The 18,223-nt window shown below is 64.1% G+C and overlaps 3 protein-coding genes across 5 annotated transcripts; all 3 read right to left on the reverse strand.

Moving 5' to 3' along the window:
• Positions 1–511: 511 nt before the first annotated feature.
• Positions 512–3,270, reverse strand: ABB37_09264 (hypothetical protein; the record flags this gene model as incomplete). Its single annotated transcript, XM_015808644.1, has 1 exon — positions 512–3,270. Exon 1 carries the CDS (start codon positions 2,957–2,959, stop codon positions 512–514), a length of 2,448 nt encoding a protein of 815 aa, XP_015652695.1. The 5' UTR covers positions 2,960–3,270.
• A 910-nt stretch (positions 3,271–4,180) lies between these two features.
• ABB37_09265 (hypothetical protein) lies at positions 4,181–8,056 on the reverse strand (the record flags this gene model as incomplete). Its single annotated transcript, XM_015808645.1, has 1 exon — positions 4,181–8,056. The coding sequence occupies exon 1, from the start codon at positions 7,505–7,507 to the stop codon at positions 4,181–4,183; it is 3,327 nt and encodes a 1,108-aa protein (XP_015652696.1). The 5' UTR covers positions 7,508–8,056.
• A 964-nt stretch (positions 8,057–9,020) lies between these two features.
• On the reverse strand, positions 9,021–17,915 carry ABB37_09266 (hypothetical protein; the record flags this gene model as incomplete). 3 transcript variants are annotated; one of them, XM_015808648.1, is made up of 1 exon in its annotated part: positions 9,021–17,915. In XM_015808648.1, the coding sequence occupies exon 1, from the start codon at positions 16,344–16,346 to the stop codon at positions 9,021–9,023; it is 7,326 nt and encodes a 2,441-aa protein (XP_015652699.1). In that variant the 5' UTR covers positions 16,347–17,915. The 3 variants fall into 3 exon arrangements, with proteins under 3 accessions (XP_015652699.1, XP_015652698.1, XP_015652697.1); XM_015808647.1 differs by having other exon boundaries at positions 9,021–17,899; XM_015808646.1 differs by having other exon boundaries at positions 9,021–17,310.
• Between the last annotated feature and the right edge of the window lie 308 nt (positions 17,916–18,223).

Below are 18,223 nucleotides of genomic sequence, written 5' to 3' on the forward strand. Positions count from 1 at the left end.
AACGAACAGTTAGTGAAGTTCGATGTATTGCAGTTTTTTCCTTTGTTTCTTTCCCTTCTTTCCACTTTTCTCTGTCCGCACACACACACGCAGACGACGTGGTGCGATGTCAACGATGCCCATGAATGAATACGACAGTTTTCCTTTTCCCTTGCACCGGGGGGGGGGGGGCCTTACACGCCGCGCCGCTAGGCGGTAAACGGATGAGAAAGCAAGCATCTGGAGATCTAATCAGAAGCCGATCAAACGCCTCTGGAGGGTTCACGTAGCAGCCCGGACGTCCGTGTTCACCAGCTTTGCCGCGGACGTCACGAGGGAGAGGAAAAACAAAAAGGAGCTCTGCGCCGCCACGCACGCGGCATTGAGGCAGAAACGGCGCTGAAATAAGAAGAGCGGGAAGCGATCTCGCGTGCGGGCTTCTCCTCGTCACGTGGCGTCTGCAGCTCTTCGACAGAGCGGCGGAGAGCACATGTCCTTCACCCGTGGGTTTATGAATGCACCTTTAACGTCTCTACTTCTCTTCCTTTACCGTGGGAGCGAAGAAGGAAGCTGGTGGCGGCGGGGGCTGCGGAGGGCCGACGCGCCACGTCACCAGCGACACGTAACACCGGTCGTGCGCGGCGGCCACCTGGATCGCTTCATCCTTCGCAAAGACGACCACCACCCCGCTGCACGCGTCCTCCAGGGGAACGGAGCAGGCGAAGGCGTGTGCGGTGCCCACAACGCCGTTCCCCGACGCAGCCTTGGTCCCGTCCTCTGCGGCTGCCTCTGCTTTGGGCTGCTTGGCACAGCGTCGTCCAGACGACGGTGCTGTGTTGCGTGTCGCTGCGGTTGAGATGGCGGTAGCGGAGGGGCGAGTGCGCTTGGCACCTCTCGTCGCTGGCACGTGACCGAACGTGTTGCCTGCGTCGGCTTCTTCCTGCTTCACCGCAACGGCCGTCTCCTCAGTTTTTTCTTCGTCTTCCTCCACCTTAAGCGTCACCGAACCGCCGTCCGACTCTATGAAGACGCCTCCTTCCCCTGCTGTCGTCGTGCTGCTCGTCAACATGGACCCCGGCGGCGTCGCACGCTGCTCCTCTGGTAGGCGTCGGTACAGCTGGAAGGCTGACTGAAACAGGTACTGCCGCACCGTACGGTCCATCAAGATGACCTGGTTGCGGTTGTCCACCCCGAAGTGCCAGTGCTTCGCGTAGCGGTGGCGGCTGACGTACTTGCCCGCAAACGTCTGGAGCACCGGTGGGCCGGCCAGGAGCCGCAGCAGGGGGTAGTCAAACCGCGCCATTCGCTCGCACAGCACCGCCGGGGCGCAGCGCTCTGCAACGGCGCCGTCGCTGCGTCGCGCACGCACCGCCGCGAGGGCCTCCGCCTCCTCGTCCGCCTGCAGAAACCGCAGCCACTGTACCTTGCGACCCGTCGTGCAGAGCAGCGGGCCGAGGTCGGGCTGCACCGCCGGTGCCACATCCAGCACGGTATCGACCCCGCGCAGCATGGCAAAGTCCTCCACAACGCCCTCAGGCGATCCGTCGAGCTTCACGAGAATAGCAGCTGGCTCATACGGCGAGGAGCAGAGCAGCACCCCGTCGCGCAGCGTCTCCAGTGCGGCGGCGCGCGGCACCCACGGTGGCGACGGCAGCGGCGACGCAGCGGCCACGGAGGACGCCGGGCGATGCGCGGTCCGGCTGCGTTGCTGCGGCGGGAACAACACCGCGAGCCGCGTCACAGGGAAGAAGGCGCCACCGTAACCCTTCAGTGAGATCACCCGCGCGATGGCCTCGACGGCGCCGCTGGCGGTGTTCAGGCTGCACAGCAGCACGCCGTGCTCGTGCGTGCCGATGGCGAGGAAAGGGCGGTCAAACACCTCCGCCACCTCTAGCGGCACCACACCGCGGGAAAAGGAGAAGCTATGCACGAGGGTGATGGGCACAGGCGCCGCCGCCGCCGCTGCCGTCACCGCTGCGGCGCTCGGTGCGAGGCGGTGTGGAGCGTGCAGCGTGAGGATGCGTTCCTCACAGGGGAGAGTGACCACGAGGCGGCCCTGCAGCTGCGAGAGCCAGCGCACACGAAATGGAAGGGAATAAAAGAAGTAGCTCTGCACTGGCTTGCGCTGCGGAGGTGCGCACAGCGCCGTCCGCGCCGTCTGCTGGACCGGTGGAGGCGGCGGTGACGGAGTGGAGGAGCGCCCCTCCGCCTCACCCGCACGCACCACCTCCTGCGAGACGGCGGACGGCGCCGTGTCGGCGGATTGCGTTGCACTTAAATTAATTCTGGAAAAGAACGACGGCATTGCGAAGGCGCCGGCGCTGCGGCGTGTGGCGGACAGTGCGACCGACTCGCGCCGCTGCCGCACCATCTTCTCAATGGCCGCCACCTCCCCTACCAGGAGCTCCGCACAGTGCGGCGGCGGGGTCGCGTTTGCTGCGGTTTCCCCGCGCGGTGCTTTGTATTCTGTCTTCCAGTGCGCAGGCCCCGCCTTGTCGGGTAACTCCTCCGGTGGCTCGAGCGCGATAAGGGGGAGCAGCAGGCGGTGACCGAGGGAGAGCAGCAGCCCCGCACGCCGCGTGTCAAGCTCGCCAATGAAAGGATCGCCGGAGAGGTCCACGATGAAGGTGGGGCGGCCGTAGCGACGGCGGTCTCGCCAGAGTGGTGTGGTGCTGCCAGGCGTGACTGCGGTCGTCTGCGTGTCGTCTACCGCACCGCCCTCGTTGAAGTCGTCGTCTTCGCCAGCAGTGTCTTCTTTGTGCGTTACGAGACGCAGGTCAGGCTTGTTCATCGCGGGAGTGGCAGCCGTCGCTGCGGACCGCAACACCGGCCACGGCCACTCCACCCTAAACTGATGGGTTAAGGTCGGGTTGAAGGAGCGCTTGCAGTGGAGCGGAAACGAGTAGGCCTGCTGCTGCTGGCACCCAAACGCCGACGGGGGCGGCGGTGACGTCGACGCCGAGAACGAAGAGGCCGGCATGGTGAAGAGTACGGTGTCGCGATGGCAATGTCGGTGAAGTTTTTCCGGTCAACCGGTGAGCGAGAGGCGGCGCTTGCCTTTTGGGGAGGAGGGGAAGGGGGAGAGGGAGGGGGCTCTATGTGCCTCTCCGTACCCGTGCCTGCGTGTACTTCTATGGAATCGGGTTTCAAATGCAGGAGAAGAAGAGATGCAGTCGACCCAGCGCTTCACATGGAGCCAACGGAGACGAAGTTAAACGTCTGCCTCTGTTCTCTCTACGCTTGGCCGCGCTTACACACGTCGCCGCCAGCACACGTGAATGTTTGAGGTGCTGAAGAGGAGACAGATATATATGTACATGGAGAACCAACCGAGAGGAAAAAGATGGAGGATGAATGAAGTGAAAAGAGAGAGGAGGTGCAAAGCTCCCGTGTTGTCGTGAGGCAGATTTCCGTGTTACTGAAGCGGCAAGAATCAACGCCATTTATTGATATTGTTGTTTAGCAGTCGTGCATATGAGTGTGTGTGTGCGTCTGTGCTCGGCTTACCAGTAAAGGCGTGAGGGCGTCCCCCAACTCTTCCTCATACGGCGCTCTTCTTCTGCATTTTTGCTGCAGGCCCCTATTGGCTCGCCTAAGCGACGCATCGCACAGTGCACGTAGAGTCCTGCCTCATTACCAGTTATATCATGTTGAGCTTTGCCATTCAGTGGTGCCTCTACACAAATCTAACCCACCGCATGTGTGTGCGTGGGGGAAGGGGGGTCTACGAAGAAACAGAAGAAACGAGAAACGGAAGATAACATAAAGGAGACGCGACATCTCGTGTCGGCGTGTGCACTGCAGCCAAGAACAGCATCCGCTGTCACTTCGGAAAATCTAAAAAAAAAAAGAACGCTGACATGCACCGTGTTTTCCTTTGCAATCTCACCCCGATGTGTCGTCTCAATGGTGCGGCAGGCGACCGCGCTCCTTCGCTTCGTTAGCGATTGAGGTACGAACACAGCAGCGACAGCTGCAGCCGGCCATGCCACCGCCACCAAGCTCTGCAGCCCGCCACGCGTTCCATGGCCGCGGAGAAAGCTTCTGTTTTCGGTCGAAGAACTCGCCGAGAACTTCACCGCGGGTGCGCCTCGTGGAAGCCCCCGCCTACCACATCCCCGTCCGCCGGAGCAGAGGACAGGAGGAGGGGAGGGGAGGGGAGTGGGAAGGGAAAGACAAGCGTCCTCGCCGACGGAGCGATTTAGCGGGGGCGGAACGCAAACGTCATCGCAGAGGGAGTGGGGACCGGCACAGGGACCGGCACACTCGGCCCCGCAAACGCCTTGGGGGCCACGGCGGAACTGAACGGCGTGGGCGGAGGCGGGGGCACCGGCACCGAAGCGGCAGACGGCGACGGCACCGACGGCACGGGAACTCGGAAGCCGCCCACGCCGGCGCTCTTGGGCGGTGCGACTTGCGGGGCCGGTGGTGCGGGAACGGCGGGGACGGCGGGGCTGTTACTGTGGTGGTGGTGGTGCTGACTATGCGGGCTGCGGGGGGCAACAGCGACGGGTGTGGGCGCCACGGCGTACTGCGCGGCGGGCGTTGTGTGCGACAGCGCCCCGGCCGGTGTGGGCATCGCAATGGTCAGCGAGGGGTGCCGCTCGCTCTGCCGGCCCACCTGGAACGGCGACTGCATCAGCGAGGTCGGCACCGGGATGCTCAGCGGGGAGCCGACAGACGCGCCGTCGCTGGGGCTGACGGAGACGAGAGGGACGACGGTGGGAGCAGCGATCACCGTGGCCGGCTTGGGCGGCGGCCCCGCAGGCACAGCCGGGGGAGGGGGCGAGACCCAAGAGCGGGCCCCACCGCCGGCAGCCGCCGTGCTTTGCACCGTCGGCACGATCGGCGCAGCGAGAGAGGACCGTGCAGGACGGGGGACGGGGACGGCCGCCGGCTGGGGCGAGGTGAAGGAGAGCGCCGGCGCTGTAGGGGGCGGAGGCGGTGGCGAGGACTGCAGCTGCAGCGAAGCGACGGAGAGGGGCGCGACGGACGGCGCATGCGGGGAGAGACGTGAGGAGCCGCCGACGCCACCACCCCCACCACCAGGAACAGGCAACTGCACAATACCTGGGATGGCGGCAGGCGCCGGCGCTGGCATCAGCGATAACAGAGGAGGCGCCGCAGGAGTTGTGGTGGAGGCACGATTCTGCACTTCCTGCTCAAGGCGCGCGATCTGCGCGTCACGCTCGTGTAGTGCCCGTTGCATGTCGCTACTCTGCGCGTTTACGGACGTGAAGGCAGTCTCCCGCGTGCGTAGCTGCTGTTCCAGCGCGGACTTTTCATCCTGCACTTGACGCAACCGTCGACGAACCTCTTCGAGCTCCTCATCGCGCTCACGCACGGCTCTCTGATAACCCTCGGTGCTCGTGCCGCTGCGCTGCTGCTGCTCCTCGTAGGTCTGCTTCCACTGCTGGAGAGACTGGCGGCTGTCCTCCAGCTGCCGGCGCAGTTGCGCCGTCTCCTCCTCCTTCTCCGTTAGCTGTCGCGCCAGGCGCTGCTGCTGGCCCTCCTTGTCGAGTCTACTGTTTGCATTCTCTTCCCGCATGGCAAGCAATTTCTTGTTCACCTCCAGCAGCTCCGCCCGTGACTGCTGCAGCTCGCTGTCCTTGGCCGCCAGCGCGGTCTCGTGCTGCTTCCGGCGCGACTCTCGCTCCGCCTCGAATTCGGCCTGCAGGCGCCCACAGCGCTCCTTCGCCTCTCGCGCCTCGTACAACACCGACAACTTCTCCTGTGCTTCGCTTTCTAGCTTGCGCACCTGCGTGCTGCGCTCGTCCAGCTTCGCCTGCAGCTCCTGCGCCCGCTCGCGTGCCTGGGCGGTGTCGCGCTGCGCCGCCTCCACCGCACGCCGCGCTGCCTGCAGATCGTCCTCGGTGGACTTCAGCTTTCGGTTCACCTGCGCCAGCGCGCTCTCGACGGTGCGGCGCTCCTCCTCGGCCTTCTCCACGGCACGCCGCGCATTCATTTCGACCTCCTGCACGTTTACCTGCGCCATCGCCTCCTCCGCCGTCGTCAGCAGCTTCTGCAGGCGCGCCGTCTCCTCCTCGCAGGTGCTCTTCGCGTCGGCGAGCTGACTCTTCAGATCGGCGTTCTCGCGACGCAGCTCGTCGCGCTCGGCGGTCAGATGGCGGCTGGCGGCGGCGGTCTCTATTTGGAGCGCTTGCAGCTGCTTGCCTTGGCTCTCCGCCCGCGCGTCGGCATCGCGCAGGTTGCGCTCCAGCCGCTTCTTCGCCTCCTCTAATTCGGTTTTCGTCACCTGCAGCTGATGCACCTCGTCCTTCATCCGCGCGACGTCGCTCGCCGTCGTGCCCATCTGTTCCCCTGCGGCGCGCAGCAGCGCCAGCTTCGTGCGTTCATCCTGCAGCTCCTGCTCCAGCTGTGTCACGCGTCGGCTCGACTCGTCCATCTCGTTCTGCTTGCTGCGCAGCGCGGTGGCGTGGCCGTCCCGCAGCTCCTCGACGCGTCGATCGCACTCGTAGCGCAGGCGCTCCTTTTCCTCGGCGTAGCGGCGCTGCTCCGCCTTCTTGTCGTCGTCGTACATTTTCTGTAAGCGCTCAATGGCGCTGCGGTGGGTGGCGGCGAGCTGCTGGGCGGCCTCGCGGTTCTTCTCCGACTGCGGACCGCCGGACTGCAGCTGCAGCGTTAGCTGGTCCATCTGATGAAGCAGGCGCGTCAGCTGATCGCGTGCGTCGCGCAGCTGCTCCTCGCTGCGTGCGGCCCGCGCCTGATCCTGCTGCAGTTGGTGCGCCAAGTCCGCGAGCTCCGTACTGCGGTTCATCTCGAGCGACTGCACCCGCCGTGTCCAGTCCTCTTCGCGGCGTGTCAGCGTCGCCTCGTGCGCCGCCTCCCGGGCGCGGAGCTCGTCGCGCATCTTCTCCCGCATCGTTTCCTGCATCTTCTCCACCGCCTGCTGCAGGGCCTGCTTCAGGTCATCGGTTTTTTGCACGGCGGCAGCGCGGGTGCTGGCCTCCTCCTTCAAGCGGAGAAGCTCGCGTTCGTGCTGAAGCTCCCGTCGACGTTCATCCTCTTGGATCTGTTGCCGCCGCGCCGCCTCCGCCTCCTTCACCCGCTCCAGCTTCCACTCCTCCAACTCCCGCTCCTTCTGCAAGAGCCGCTCCTGCTGCGCCTCCACGCGTTTGGCGCGCTCCTCCTCTATCTGCCGGGCCGCCTCCATCGCGCGCTGGCGATCCTCCTCGTCCTCCTGTCGCCGCTGTGCGTCGCGCTGCTGCCGGCTCTGCCACTGGTCCTCGGCGCAGAGTCGATAGTACTCGTTGCGCAGCTCCCACTCGCGGCGCAGTAGCGAGGCCTCCACGCTGCGGCTGGCGGCTGCTCCGTTCAGCCCCACGCCACCCCCGCACAGGCCGCTGTCCATCCCGCTGCCGTAGAGGCCACCGAAGACGGGGGAGCGATCAGGCAGCGTGACGGCGTAGGAGGCCGCCGAGAAGCCCTGCCCGCGTGTGAGAGGCGGCATGGCAGCGTCGAAGAGCGACGTGGAGTTGGCGCGTAGCGTGCTGTAGTCCGAGGCCATGCCTGTGAGCACCCACTTCGGCGTTGGATCGCGCTTCCCTTTTTTTCTTCGTTAGGTCGGCGAAAACCCCTTGTTTCGCGTGTGGGTGCACCTCAGAGCTCTAAATAGCGCGATGGAGGAGTTCGTGTTAACACAACGCAGCAGCGGCAAGTCACGCCAAGAAGGGTGCGTTCTGTATGTTTTTTTCTGAGAAGAAATACTATGTATTGTCTTTACATATCCGTAGTGATACAAATTCTAACAATGCGGAGCGCGAGAAAACTCTCCCACGAAGGAAGACGAGACGCTGCGAGGGAGACGTGCCTTTTCTTGTTTTCGTCCTCGCAGTATCCCAGCGCAGCGTTGTTCACCAATACTCACTCACTCACTCACACACAGGAGTGAAGGCGTGGCCTGCACGATTTCAAAAGAAAAAAATGTTTGATTAGCACTAAACCGTCTACGCCTCAGCAGTCGCTTCAGCGGCTTTAGTCGGTGCCGCTGTTCTCTCGATGCGTCAAGTGCGTCGATGCGGTCGAAGGGCCGTTTGTGTTTGTTGGTGACGCTTGCTGTGCGGGCACGTTTGCAGGGGGAGGGAGCGGAAAATGAAGGAAGGGGGGAGAACAAATCATTTAAAAAGAATGGAGGAGCATTTCAGATACAAAAGCAGACGTCAAGAAAAAAACACACTGCTTTGATGCTGCCCGGCGAGAACGCGTGTATCCGACACACCCAGTCGCGAAGAGACGAGCCAAGGCGTTCCACTCCACCCGTCTAGACGCTGCACCTCGCAAGCACGTGAACGGCACGGGGCGGCTGCAGGACGCGTCAGTCCGCAGTGGGGCGCTGACAGAAGCACCACGCCTGGGCAGCCCTTCGCATTATGCCCAAGGCGTTGTTGACGTGTTTATCTGCCTGTGCAGATACTTCATGTCATCCCTTGTCCCTCACACATACACACACACCCTCCTCTCTATTTTCCCCTTCCTGTGACTGCGTGAAACGCCAACGAATTATCCTCGTCTTGTCGCTTGCTGCTGTTCTGGGGGTTCTTCCTTCGTTCTTTATTATTGGCTTGGGTGCGTGAATCGGGACAGTTCAGCTGCTTACTGTGCCTCCCCTCCACCCTTCTCCCCGCCTGTGGTGTACGCACAGGCGAAAGCAGCACAGGAGGGGGACACAGGAAGTCAAAGCAGGAGAGGACGCAAATGAAATAGTGTTTTAAAAAGCACACCTCCCTCACGCCGCGTGCGCGGGATAAACGCATGCAAGTTCATCGCATAAACGCAGAAACGAATCCAAGACATACAGACTTAAACTGAATGAGTATGCTGTACATGAGAGAGGCCCCATTCGCGCTGCAGAGAGGGAAAGCAGGAGTGAAAGGGAGAAGACGATGCCGACAGGCAAGCAAGAAGGTATATATAATGGAAAGAAGAAGAACGCCGTCTACCCACGCAGCAAATGCGCCAACGTTGCCGCGAACCGCCGCGTTGCACGATCCCCGTATTGGCGCAGGAACAGCATCGTGTGACTACGCAAAGAAACGCGCGTGCACCGCCTCGTCTGGCGGCGTCGCCAGGACGGTGGCTTCGTCGAAGATGGACCTCAGCGCTGCGACGTAATCCATGCGAAGCTCGCCGTTGTCGCCTTGCAGGCGCGTCAGGTCGCTCTCCAACTCCGTCAGCTGCGTTGTCGCGATCGCTGAGGTCTCCGTGAGGCGTGCCCTGAAGTCCAGCTGCGCCTCCATCACCGGCTTGCTCAGCGAGTTCAGCAACGCGGCGTAACGTGCGGTGTCAAGATGCAGGAGAAGACCGTACGGCAAACGCAGCAGCGTCTCATCCCACGTGTCCAGCAACAGCCACAGCAGCGGTGCCGCGGTGATGTCCGCCGGCCGCTCCGACTCCGGCAGCCGGGCACGCCACTTCTTCAAGCGAGTTAACCATGCGGCATTGACTGGGGTCGTGGTCGTGGTGGCGCTGTCGGACACACCCGCCGCGGCTGCGTCGTCCGCAGTGCCTTTGCTGCCACGGCTGTGGCGCTGCTGCAACGGGCACCGCTTGCTGTGCGAAGCGAGCGGTGGAGTCGGCGCGGCGGAGGAGGTCAAGACGGAGTCTTCCGACGCGGTCAGCGTCGTGTGGCCGCGCCGGGAGTGCCGTGAGAGGGAGAGGGCCATCGCGGACCCGACCGAAGGCGGCGCCGCAGGCTCGCTCGGGGCCCCGCCCAGCGCGGCCGTCAACTGCGCCGACACCGCCCCCATGCAGGGCGGGCTTGACGCAGCATAAAAGGACTCCAGCACCCCGCCATCACCGCCCGCCTTCGCTGCGTCCTCGTCGCACCGCCGGTTAGAGCGACGGCTGATGGACCCGGCAAGGAGGCCGGCGCTGCGCGGCGCATCCTCCTCTCTGTTCCACGCAGCTGACATGCTCATCAAGGAGGCCGTGTCGTCGAGGTCGCCGCCGTTGCCGCCGCGCCTACGCGAGATGGAAGTGTGCGACGTCAGTGTGGAGGCTGCACTCGTCGGCCGCGGCTGCCGCATCGAGGGGGACTGCACAAACGACGTGCTCTCCAAACCGCGCGGGTGTGGCGGACAGACCGCGCCGCCGCCGCCACCGCTGGTGCTGTTGCCGGTCAGGGGAGCGGCTTTACAGGCAAGGCGTGTGAAGTAGAGGAGCAGCCGTGCCGAGCGCAGCCCAACCTCTGTGGAGGGAATGGCACCAGCCGCTGCAGCGGCACCGGTGAACTTCGAGGCGTCTGCGGAGGAGGATGTCCATGGGTTGCGCTGTGACGGCTGCCTCGCTGCTGCGGCTGCGGCTGCAGCTGTTACCGTCGACTCCTCTTTCCTCGCTTTGTCCTCTGCGCGTTGGTCAGGTTTTTCGATCGAGGTGCAGTAGCGAGTCAGATTTGCGTTGGTCAGCTTTGCGGTCTGGCCGTTGCTCCTCACCTCACACCTGCGGCGATGGGCGGCCAGTCCGCGAATCTGATCCTCGCACAGCACAGCACGCAGCTGGGCAATGAACTTCTCGAGATACTGTCGCGAGCGCGCCATGGACAGCAGCGGCCCCACCTCCGCCGTCCACTGCTCGAGGTTGGCGTACATGCGCGACACCGTCACCGCGGCGTCCTTGTGGCTGTACATGGTGGTCGCAAACGCAGAGTACATCTCCGCATGCGCCTCCGCCAGCCGCTCCACTTCGGCCTGCACGCAGCTGCGTTGGATGTGCGGCAGCGCGGCGACACAGGTGGAGAGGAAAAAATTGATGATCTCCGTGTTGATTTGCGAGACGTGCGCGATGAGCTGGTGCTCCATCCGCATACGACGCTGCAGAAGCCCCGCGTGGCGTAGCGGTAGTAGAGCCTCGTTCGAAAGATCTCCCTCCTTCATCTGCGCGCCCGTGTTGCCGTCACGGATGCGGTCGCTGGGCGAAACACCGGCAGTCCCCACCTCCGACACCGTCTTCGCCTCTGTCTCCACCGGTGAAGGACGCAGGCAGCTGCTCGTCGAGCTGTTCCGACGCGATGCGGAAGCTGAGGAACCGACGCTCGCGATCATCGAAACGCGCCGCTCACGAGGCGTGCTGCGGTCGACGCGTGGCATCGGGCGCCGCTCCGGCTCCTCGGCGAACTCGCTCGCACGCCCCGGCGGTGACCCCGGTGGCGACACGCGACTCCGTGGGCCTCCGGAGGGCAGCGCGAGGGGCGCCTGGGCAGCCAGCACGCTGGCGGCTCGCGGGGAGGTCGACGCGCTCGTTGGCGGACTGGCACTCCTTTCTTCTCGCGGACCCTCCACGGTGGTCGTCGACAGCGCCTCCACCTGCGCACACAACGCGTTGTAGCGGCGCTCGTACAGGGAGGCGCACCGCCCCACCCCCGCCGCGCCCTCCCCGCCTTTCTCGCCGCCCTCCGCACGGCTGCTTCGCTGCTGCGCGCCATCCATCCCGTCTCGGTCGTGCTCCTGCGCCTCGCCGCCGGTCTCGGACGGGAGCTGACCGTGGAGGTAAAAGTCGCGGAATTGCTGCGCGTGGTAGACCAGGCGGCGGTACGCGTCACGCAACGCGGGGGTCTCGTACACGCGCAGTGCATCCAGCGGCGGGTACGAAGACTTGTCGCGCTGCCGCGATGAAGAGGCGGAGGAGGGTGCGGTCGTGGTGGTGGCGGCGGCAGACCCGCTGCAGGCCGAAAACGGCGCCGCTGCTCGAGTTGCCGCAGCGGGCTGCGACGCCGCCGGGGCAACGAGCAGCCGCCGCACGTCGTGGGCGAAGCGCCGCGTCATGGCCGCGAAGCCCGCCTGCACGCGCGCCTCCACCGCCGCGATGCTCTTCGCTGGACTGTCGCTGACGTGCAGGTCGATGCTCTTCTGCAGCTTCTCCTGTTTTTGCGCCGCGCGTCGGCGGCTGCGGCGCAGACGTCGGCACAGCAACTGTGCCTCCTTCAAAGCGGCCGGCAGTAACGTCCCCAGCTGACAAGACCACGCCATCAGCGAGAAGGCGGCGTGGGAGGTGCGATGCGCAGCGGCGTCGTGCTCGAAGAGGCGAAAAGCGCTGTTGAGAGCTGCAGCACCGCTTTCCTTCCACATCACCTTTAGCGCATGCCTGCACGCCATTGCGCTGCGCCCCCGTTCCTCTTTCGTCATTGTCGTGACCTCGCGCTGTGGTCGCTCCTCCGATGCTGTGAGGAGAGACAGAGGGCGAACGGACGCGCGGTGCCTCCCAGTACTGGACAACGGTCCATCGTTTGGTCCTGTGGCGGGCATGGATACTGTTGTGGGGGTGGGGGTCGAATGGACTGCTTTATCGTCTTCCTCCTCACGCGGTTCTTTAGCGTCAGCGACGTGCCGCAGCGACGGCAGCGACGTCGTCGACCTGCACACGGGTGGCGATGGGACAGGCGGCATTATCGATGCGGCGAGACTGCTTGTGTAGGACATCAACGGCGCGTACACCGTCATGGAGTCCGACAGCGGAGGGACGGTGACGTCTCTCGTCAGCAACGCAAAAAGCACGTTTGTCGCGCGAGCAGGGTCCTGCGCGTTGTCCTCACTCTGCCGCGCCGCCACCTCCCCGCCTTCCTCCTGTTCGCTATCCGGGTGCGACCTCGCACAGGGGTCGTCGGCGCTACCTGGCAGCGCGTTGGTGAGGGTAAGTTGCGAGTTGGACCGGACGAAGCTGCTGTGCGAGCTGCGCCGCGGTCCTCGCAGCGAAGCGGTCGAGGCGGGTGCGTTGGTGTCGGGCGGGGTGGGCACCAGCGTCGTGAGCCGCTGCAGTGTGCTCCCTCGTCTGCCGTTCGCGAGGAGCGGCGGCAACCGTGGGAGAAGGGGATTGAGCGGGGAGGGTTTCTTCGCGCCAGCTGGTGTGCCTCCGTTGGCCGGGGTGCCATCGTGCCGGTCTCTTGACGGCCCGCTGGTGGTCGATGCAACGCCCTCCGCCTGCTGCTGCGACGGCGGCAACGGCGTGTGTGCCTCGGCGAAATAAGAGAGCAAGAAGTTGCGGGTGATGACGCTGTCGCGGTAGCTGAACACCACGACGCGCCACGGCGGCACCGCGACGCCGTAGCGCCGCTGCACAAAGGAGACAAAGTTGTGAACCACCGTCGCGTGGGCCGCAGACGGCTTTCGAGGGAGCGACGGTGACTCCGCTGGAGGCGAGGAAGAAGGGGGCGTCGAGTTTACGAGGACGAACACCACCCGATGCACCAATGCCTGCCGCAGTGGGCACAGCCACTCCTCTGTCGCAGCCGCAAGCAACGCACCCGGCGCGACGGAGGACTGCGAGTCGTCCACGGTGCTGCCGCCATCACCGCCGCCGCCACCGCCGAGACGCTCCGTCACGTTGCGCAAAAACAATGCGACGTTGCGGGCACTCACGCTGGAGAGGCCGTCGTGGCCGGGTGACTCCGCCGCCGGCGCACGCGACGGCCACCCATCCAACGCACCGCCCCCTCCGCCACCACCACTGCGGTGCTCGCTATCGACGGACCTCTCCAGCGACGGCGACGGAGTCCTGCGCCACGACCGCTCGGACTCCCGCGGCCACACCTCGCTGCCGCTCCCGACGCGACCCAGCGCCGGAAAGACGAACGTGCCCACCGCTTCACGGGTCGGCGAGACGAGGGTAGAGAACGGCGGCGAGGAGAGGGAGGCGACCTGGTTGTCCCCCGCACTGCTGCCACCACGATTGCTGGCAAAACCCACCGCCGTCGCAGCAGCAGCAGCGGGGCTGCCGGGGTTCTCTGGGGTTACAAAAACGGACGTGGCCGGCAGCGCCGATCGCCGTCGCGGCCGCGAGCCGGCAAAAGGGCCAAACAGCACATTCAGCGCCCGCGTCACCTCGTCTGTGTTCGCGGCGGCACCAGGAAAACAGTCCGCAGCCGCTGGGCTGTGGCCTCCACCGCTGGAAGGTTCCCTTGGCAAGCAGCACGCTGCCTCAAACGGAATGCAGAGCAGGCAGTAGTCCGAGGTGGTGGCGACGGGCAGGGACGCCGTGACGGAAGCGGCGGTGTGCGCGTTGGGCGGGGCCTCGCAGCGCAGCATCCCGTCCTCGCTGATGCCGACCATCCACGGCAGCGCACCCGTCCCCGAGGACGAGGCCCCACCGCCGACGGGAGACGCCTTGGGCGACAGCTGCGGCGAGCTCTGACGACGCGGCACGCAGGCGGCAGCTCCGGCTCCACCACCAGCGGCATCCCCTTCATCGCCCCCACGCCTCTGGGAGCGGCCCACCAGCTCCGGGGAGGTCACCGCCGAGATGGAGTTCCGCGCCGCCCGCAAGAAGGCGCGGTCCTGCTCGGTGAGCCGCTCCGGGTGGAAGAGATCCCAGGCGGTGAGGCGCAGTTGGGCGGCGGTGAAGGCGACGCTGCGCCGTCGCAGCCGCCGCACAAACCGCGTCGCCGCCGGCGAGAAGGAGGAGCCGGGCGACAGCACCGTCGAGTCCTCGCGTCCGCTGCGACTAGCACCGCTGGCCGCCCTGCGAAGTGAGCGCTGAGGCTCACCCGACCCGGAGTGCTGCGACGCAGTGCGGTTCAGCAACACGGTGGGCGGCTCACCGCTTTGGACGGCGGTGCGGCGGCGGAAGGGGGCGCCGGTCTCGACGGGGGAGGCGAGAGGCGACGCAACGTACGGGAGGGGGGCGCGTGCGTCGGTGGCTGTGGTGGGCACGCGGTGCACCATCGACGACGTCCGCAGCGCCACCGTCGGCGGCGTCGTGTCGCCCAAATCAGGAATTGTAGATGATAAACTCGCCGCGTCGGCCGCCTCCTCCCCCGCACCCTCCGTGTCCGCCGCGCCGCACATCACGACCGTATTGCCCGTGCGTTCAGTGGGCACCGGAGGCGGCGACGTGGACAGCTCCGTGCTCTCTCCTGCTGCCACCACGCCGCCACCGCCGCTGCTCTCCCGCTGCAGGCCGGCTAAGACTGGCGACGAGCGGAGGGTGTCGGACTCCAAATACGGGGAGGACTTGGCGGTCCGCAGGTTGTTGTTTGCCGGGGCGGCAGGCAGCGGCGGGTGAGGAGAGCGGGCGCAGGGGTACGCGGCAGTGGTGGTGGTAGTGGGGTTTGTGGTGGGGCTGGGGCCGGTGGTGGTTGCCGCCGGTCCCCCTGCTTTGGAGGCTGCGAAGACAGTGTGGGGGATGCCATTACGCTCCATCGGCGGCAGCTCCGCATATCGTTCGCGCGTGAACGCCGACGAACTGCCGGACTCTGCGCGGTGCTGCAGCGTGGGCAGCGCAAGCTGTCCCGGCGAGAGGGTGTCGGTGCTACGCCCTCGGTCCACCTCCGTCATGACCCGCGCGAACCCCGACAAGGGATGAGGTGGGGTAGTGGGGAAGGAGCTCAGAGGAGGCGTCACAACCATCGCCGCCGCATCGTCGCTCAGCGTGGTGCTGCTCGACGACAGCAGGCCACTGCCCCAGACCGCCATCCCAGCGCTGTCGGTGGGCGACACCGCCGGGAAGGGATTTGCTCCATTGCGGGTGGCCGCGCCGTCACCCCCTGCGGTCTCTCCTCTTCCCGCTACTGCCGTGGACGAGTACACATCTATGCGTGGTCGCCGCTGTGCCGCAGAGGGCCACGGTGGGAGGTGCGTCGGCGTTGCCCAGCCGCTGTCGGGCCGGGGGAGCCGCATCGCGGAGCCGGCGCTGTGCAGGCCGGAGCGGCGATCCGGCTCGAGGCCGGAGGACCCGCATCGGGCCATCGCGGCGTCGCGGTGCAGCAGGAACTGGAAGACGTCGTCCACGTCGGCGTCCGCGACGCCCGTGACGCACAGCCGCGGCGGCACCAGCGCCGTCTCCGAGGTGTTCGACAGCCGCTGCGAGGCCCAGACGGAGAGGTCGGATGGGTAGCTGGGCGAAGTTGGCGGTGCGGCAGCCGGTGTAGAGGCGGAGGGTGAGACCCCGCCAAGGCTGTCCCGCAGCCCTTTCAGCGCCGCACGCACGCGTAGGAGGCGCTCCGTCGAGGGCATCAGCAGCGCCATGAAGCGGTCGATGAGAGCAGCGAGGAAGGTCTGCTGCGCCACGACTCCGGCCGGCGCGGACGTGGACGTCAAAGACGGCCCATCCACCGGGTAAAACCGCACGATGGGGCTCTGCGGATCCGGCACCCCGGTCGAGGTGGTGGGGTGACGCGTCGCGCCGTGCTTACCAACAAACCGCTCCTGCGGCAGTGACGCTGCTCCGGCGGCGGCGTTGATGGACACGTTGTGTTGTCCTGCAGGTGCACCTGGGGAGACTGTGGTGTTCACGAAGAGCAGCGAAGGGTCACCCTCCGTGTTCCACCTGTACGGGTCGTCCAGCCGCGTCAGTGCATCGAGGCAGGGACAGCGCTCCGCGGTGGTGCGAAGGGGCGGGAGAGGAGGAGTGCAGCTCATAGTGTCCCCAAGCACAACACAACAGCTACTTGAGAGCGAAAGAGGGGGGTCTTTCTTTCCTTTTTCTTCTGCCCAACGGCTTCGACAAGCACGAAAGCCGCTGGGGTCTTCACTCCGGATGATCCGCGAAAAGAGACTCCGCTGCAACCGTTGCGGCGGGGCGGGGCGGGGCGTTGTCGCTCTGCAATCACTACACTTTTCAATTATATCTCCTTTATGCACCTGTGACGATGACGATGACGATGTTGGTGGTGGTGGTGGTGGTGTTTGACGAGCCGCGCTGCTCTTCTGTTAGAGTGACCGGTGCTCTAACGTATAGGAAGTATTTTTCGTCCTTATTATTGTCTTTGTCTTCTCCGCGGGAAAGAAATGCCGTTACCTCAGTATGGTGGGAGGACACGACAGCGCTTCGTCATCTCTTTCTCGCTGTTGTTTAAAGTTTTCCTTTTTTTTGCTAAGCGTGCCGGGGCCGCGGCAAGCGAGGAGCCACCAACAGCGTGTACCTTACACGTGCCCACACAACACACACTCACACACACGCACTCAGCGTTGAACGAATCAATATATACAAGGCAATGCAATACAGAGAAAAAAAAGGAGCTGTACGAAATACAAAGGCGGAAGAGATGATGCGAGAGAATCTCTTTTCGCTTCTGCCGTTGTTATAGTTAGATAACAGAGACGTAATTGAGTAATAGTAATACGAATGAACCATGAATGGGGCAGCACCGCCATACACGCACACACACACACACACACGGAGAGAGAGAGACAGCGCAGAAAGAAAAAAGCGGCGGCAATCGCAGTGTACGAGGAAGATCGATCTCTACAGGAAGCAAAGCTAAAAAAAAAAAAGAAGAATACAGAGAGAAAAGGAAAAGGAAGATAGAGGAAGAGGGAGAGAGGAGGGGAGGCGATGCGCTGCTCTCTCGCTAAACTTGTGTGGATGTCGCTCTGTGTCCACTGAGGCGCAGGAAGCGAAGGGAGCGCAAAACAAAAACTCGAGGAGGAGGAGGGGGGGATGTGGAAGGGCGTAGAGGAGGATGAAACTGCAGAGAGAAAGGCCACAAAAAACGGGGAAGCACTTCGACAAACAAAAAAAATCTGCGCCAAAGAGGTGCAGCTGCTGGCCTTGTTGTTGTCCAAGAGAGACGATACAAGCATACACGTCGAGATGGCGCTGACGGCGTTACCAAGTAAGAACGCCGTCGTTGCCTTCTTTTCTTTCTTTTTCTCATGTGAAGCGGGGAGGAGATCTTCCTTCCGCACATAAACTGGCAGAATAGAAGAATGCGATTCAATCCATTCATTACAGTTCTCGTTGCGCTTCATTAAATCTTGATTTTGAGTGGGCGTGGGCGTGTGTGTTTGTGTGGGTTGATTCGGCCTGTAGAGCCGTACCGTAACGGAGTATAGTTAGAGGCGACGGGACCAGACCGCTTCTGTGCTCCTGCCAGAACTTGCAGGACAGCACCGCCGTGGCCAGGCATCTCGTCCTACACCTCCTTGTACAACACCGCAGCATAACATGAACAATAGTAAGGATAGCACGCTTGTGGTCGTCGTACCTGCGCGAAGTTTTATGACGATCCGTTAAGCAGAGGAGGAGGAGGAGGGGGGCAGAAGAAGAAGAAAAAAAAAGGAACCTGCCACGAACAACCTCCTCCAGAGAGAGAGAGAGAACAGAAAAGAAAGAGGCAGCGATGCCGGCTGGGAAGTGCAGGAAGCCAGCTGACTTCGCGGAAGACGCCCAACGCGCTAAACTGGTGCACGCCGTTTCCCCTTTTCTTTTTAAAAGCGTGCCACGCCGCGTATTAGAACAAGCAACTGCCATCGCACACGCACACACACACACAGAGAGAGACGCTCACACACAG

This window comes from Leptomonas pyrrhocoris, assembly GCF_001293395.1.
Source record: "Leptomonas pyrrhocoris isolate H10 chromosome Unknown, whole genome shotgun sequence".
In the NCBI taxonomy this organism is placed as follows: domain Eukaryota; phylum Euglenozoa; class Kinetoplastea; order Trypanosomatida; family Trypanosomatidae; genus Leptomonas; species Leptomonas pyrrhocoris.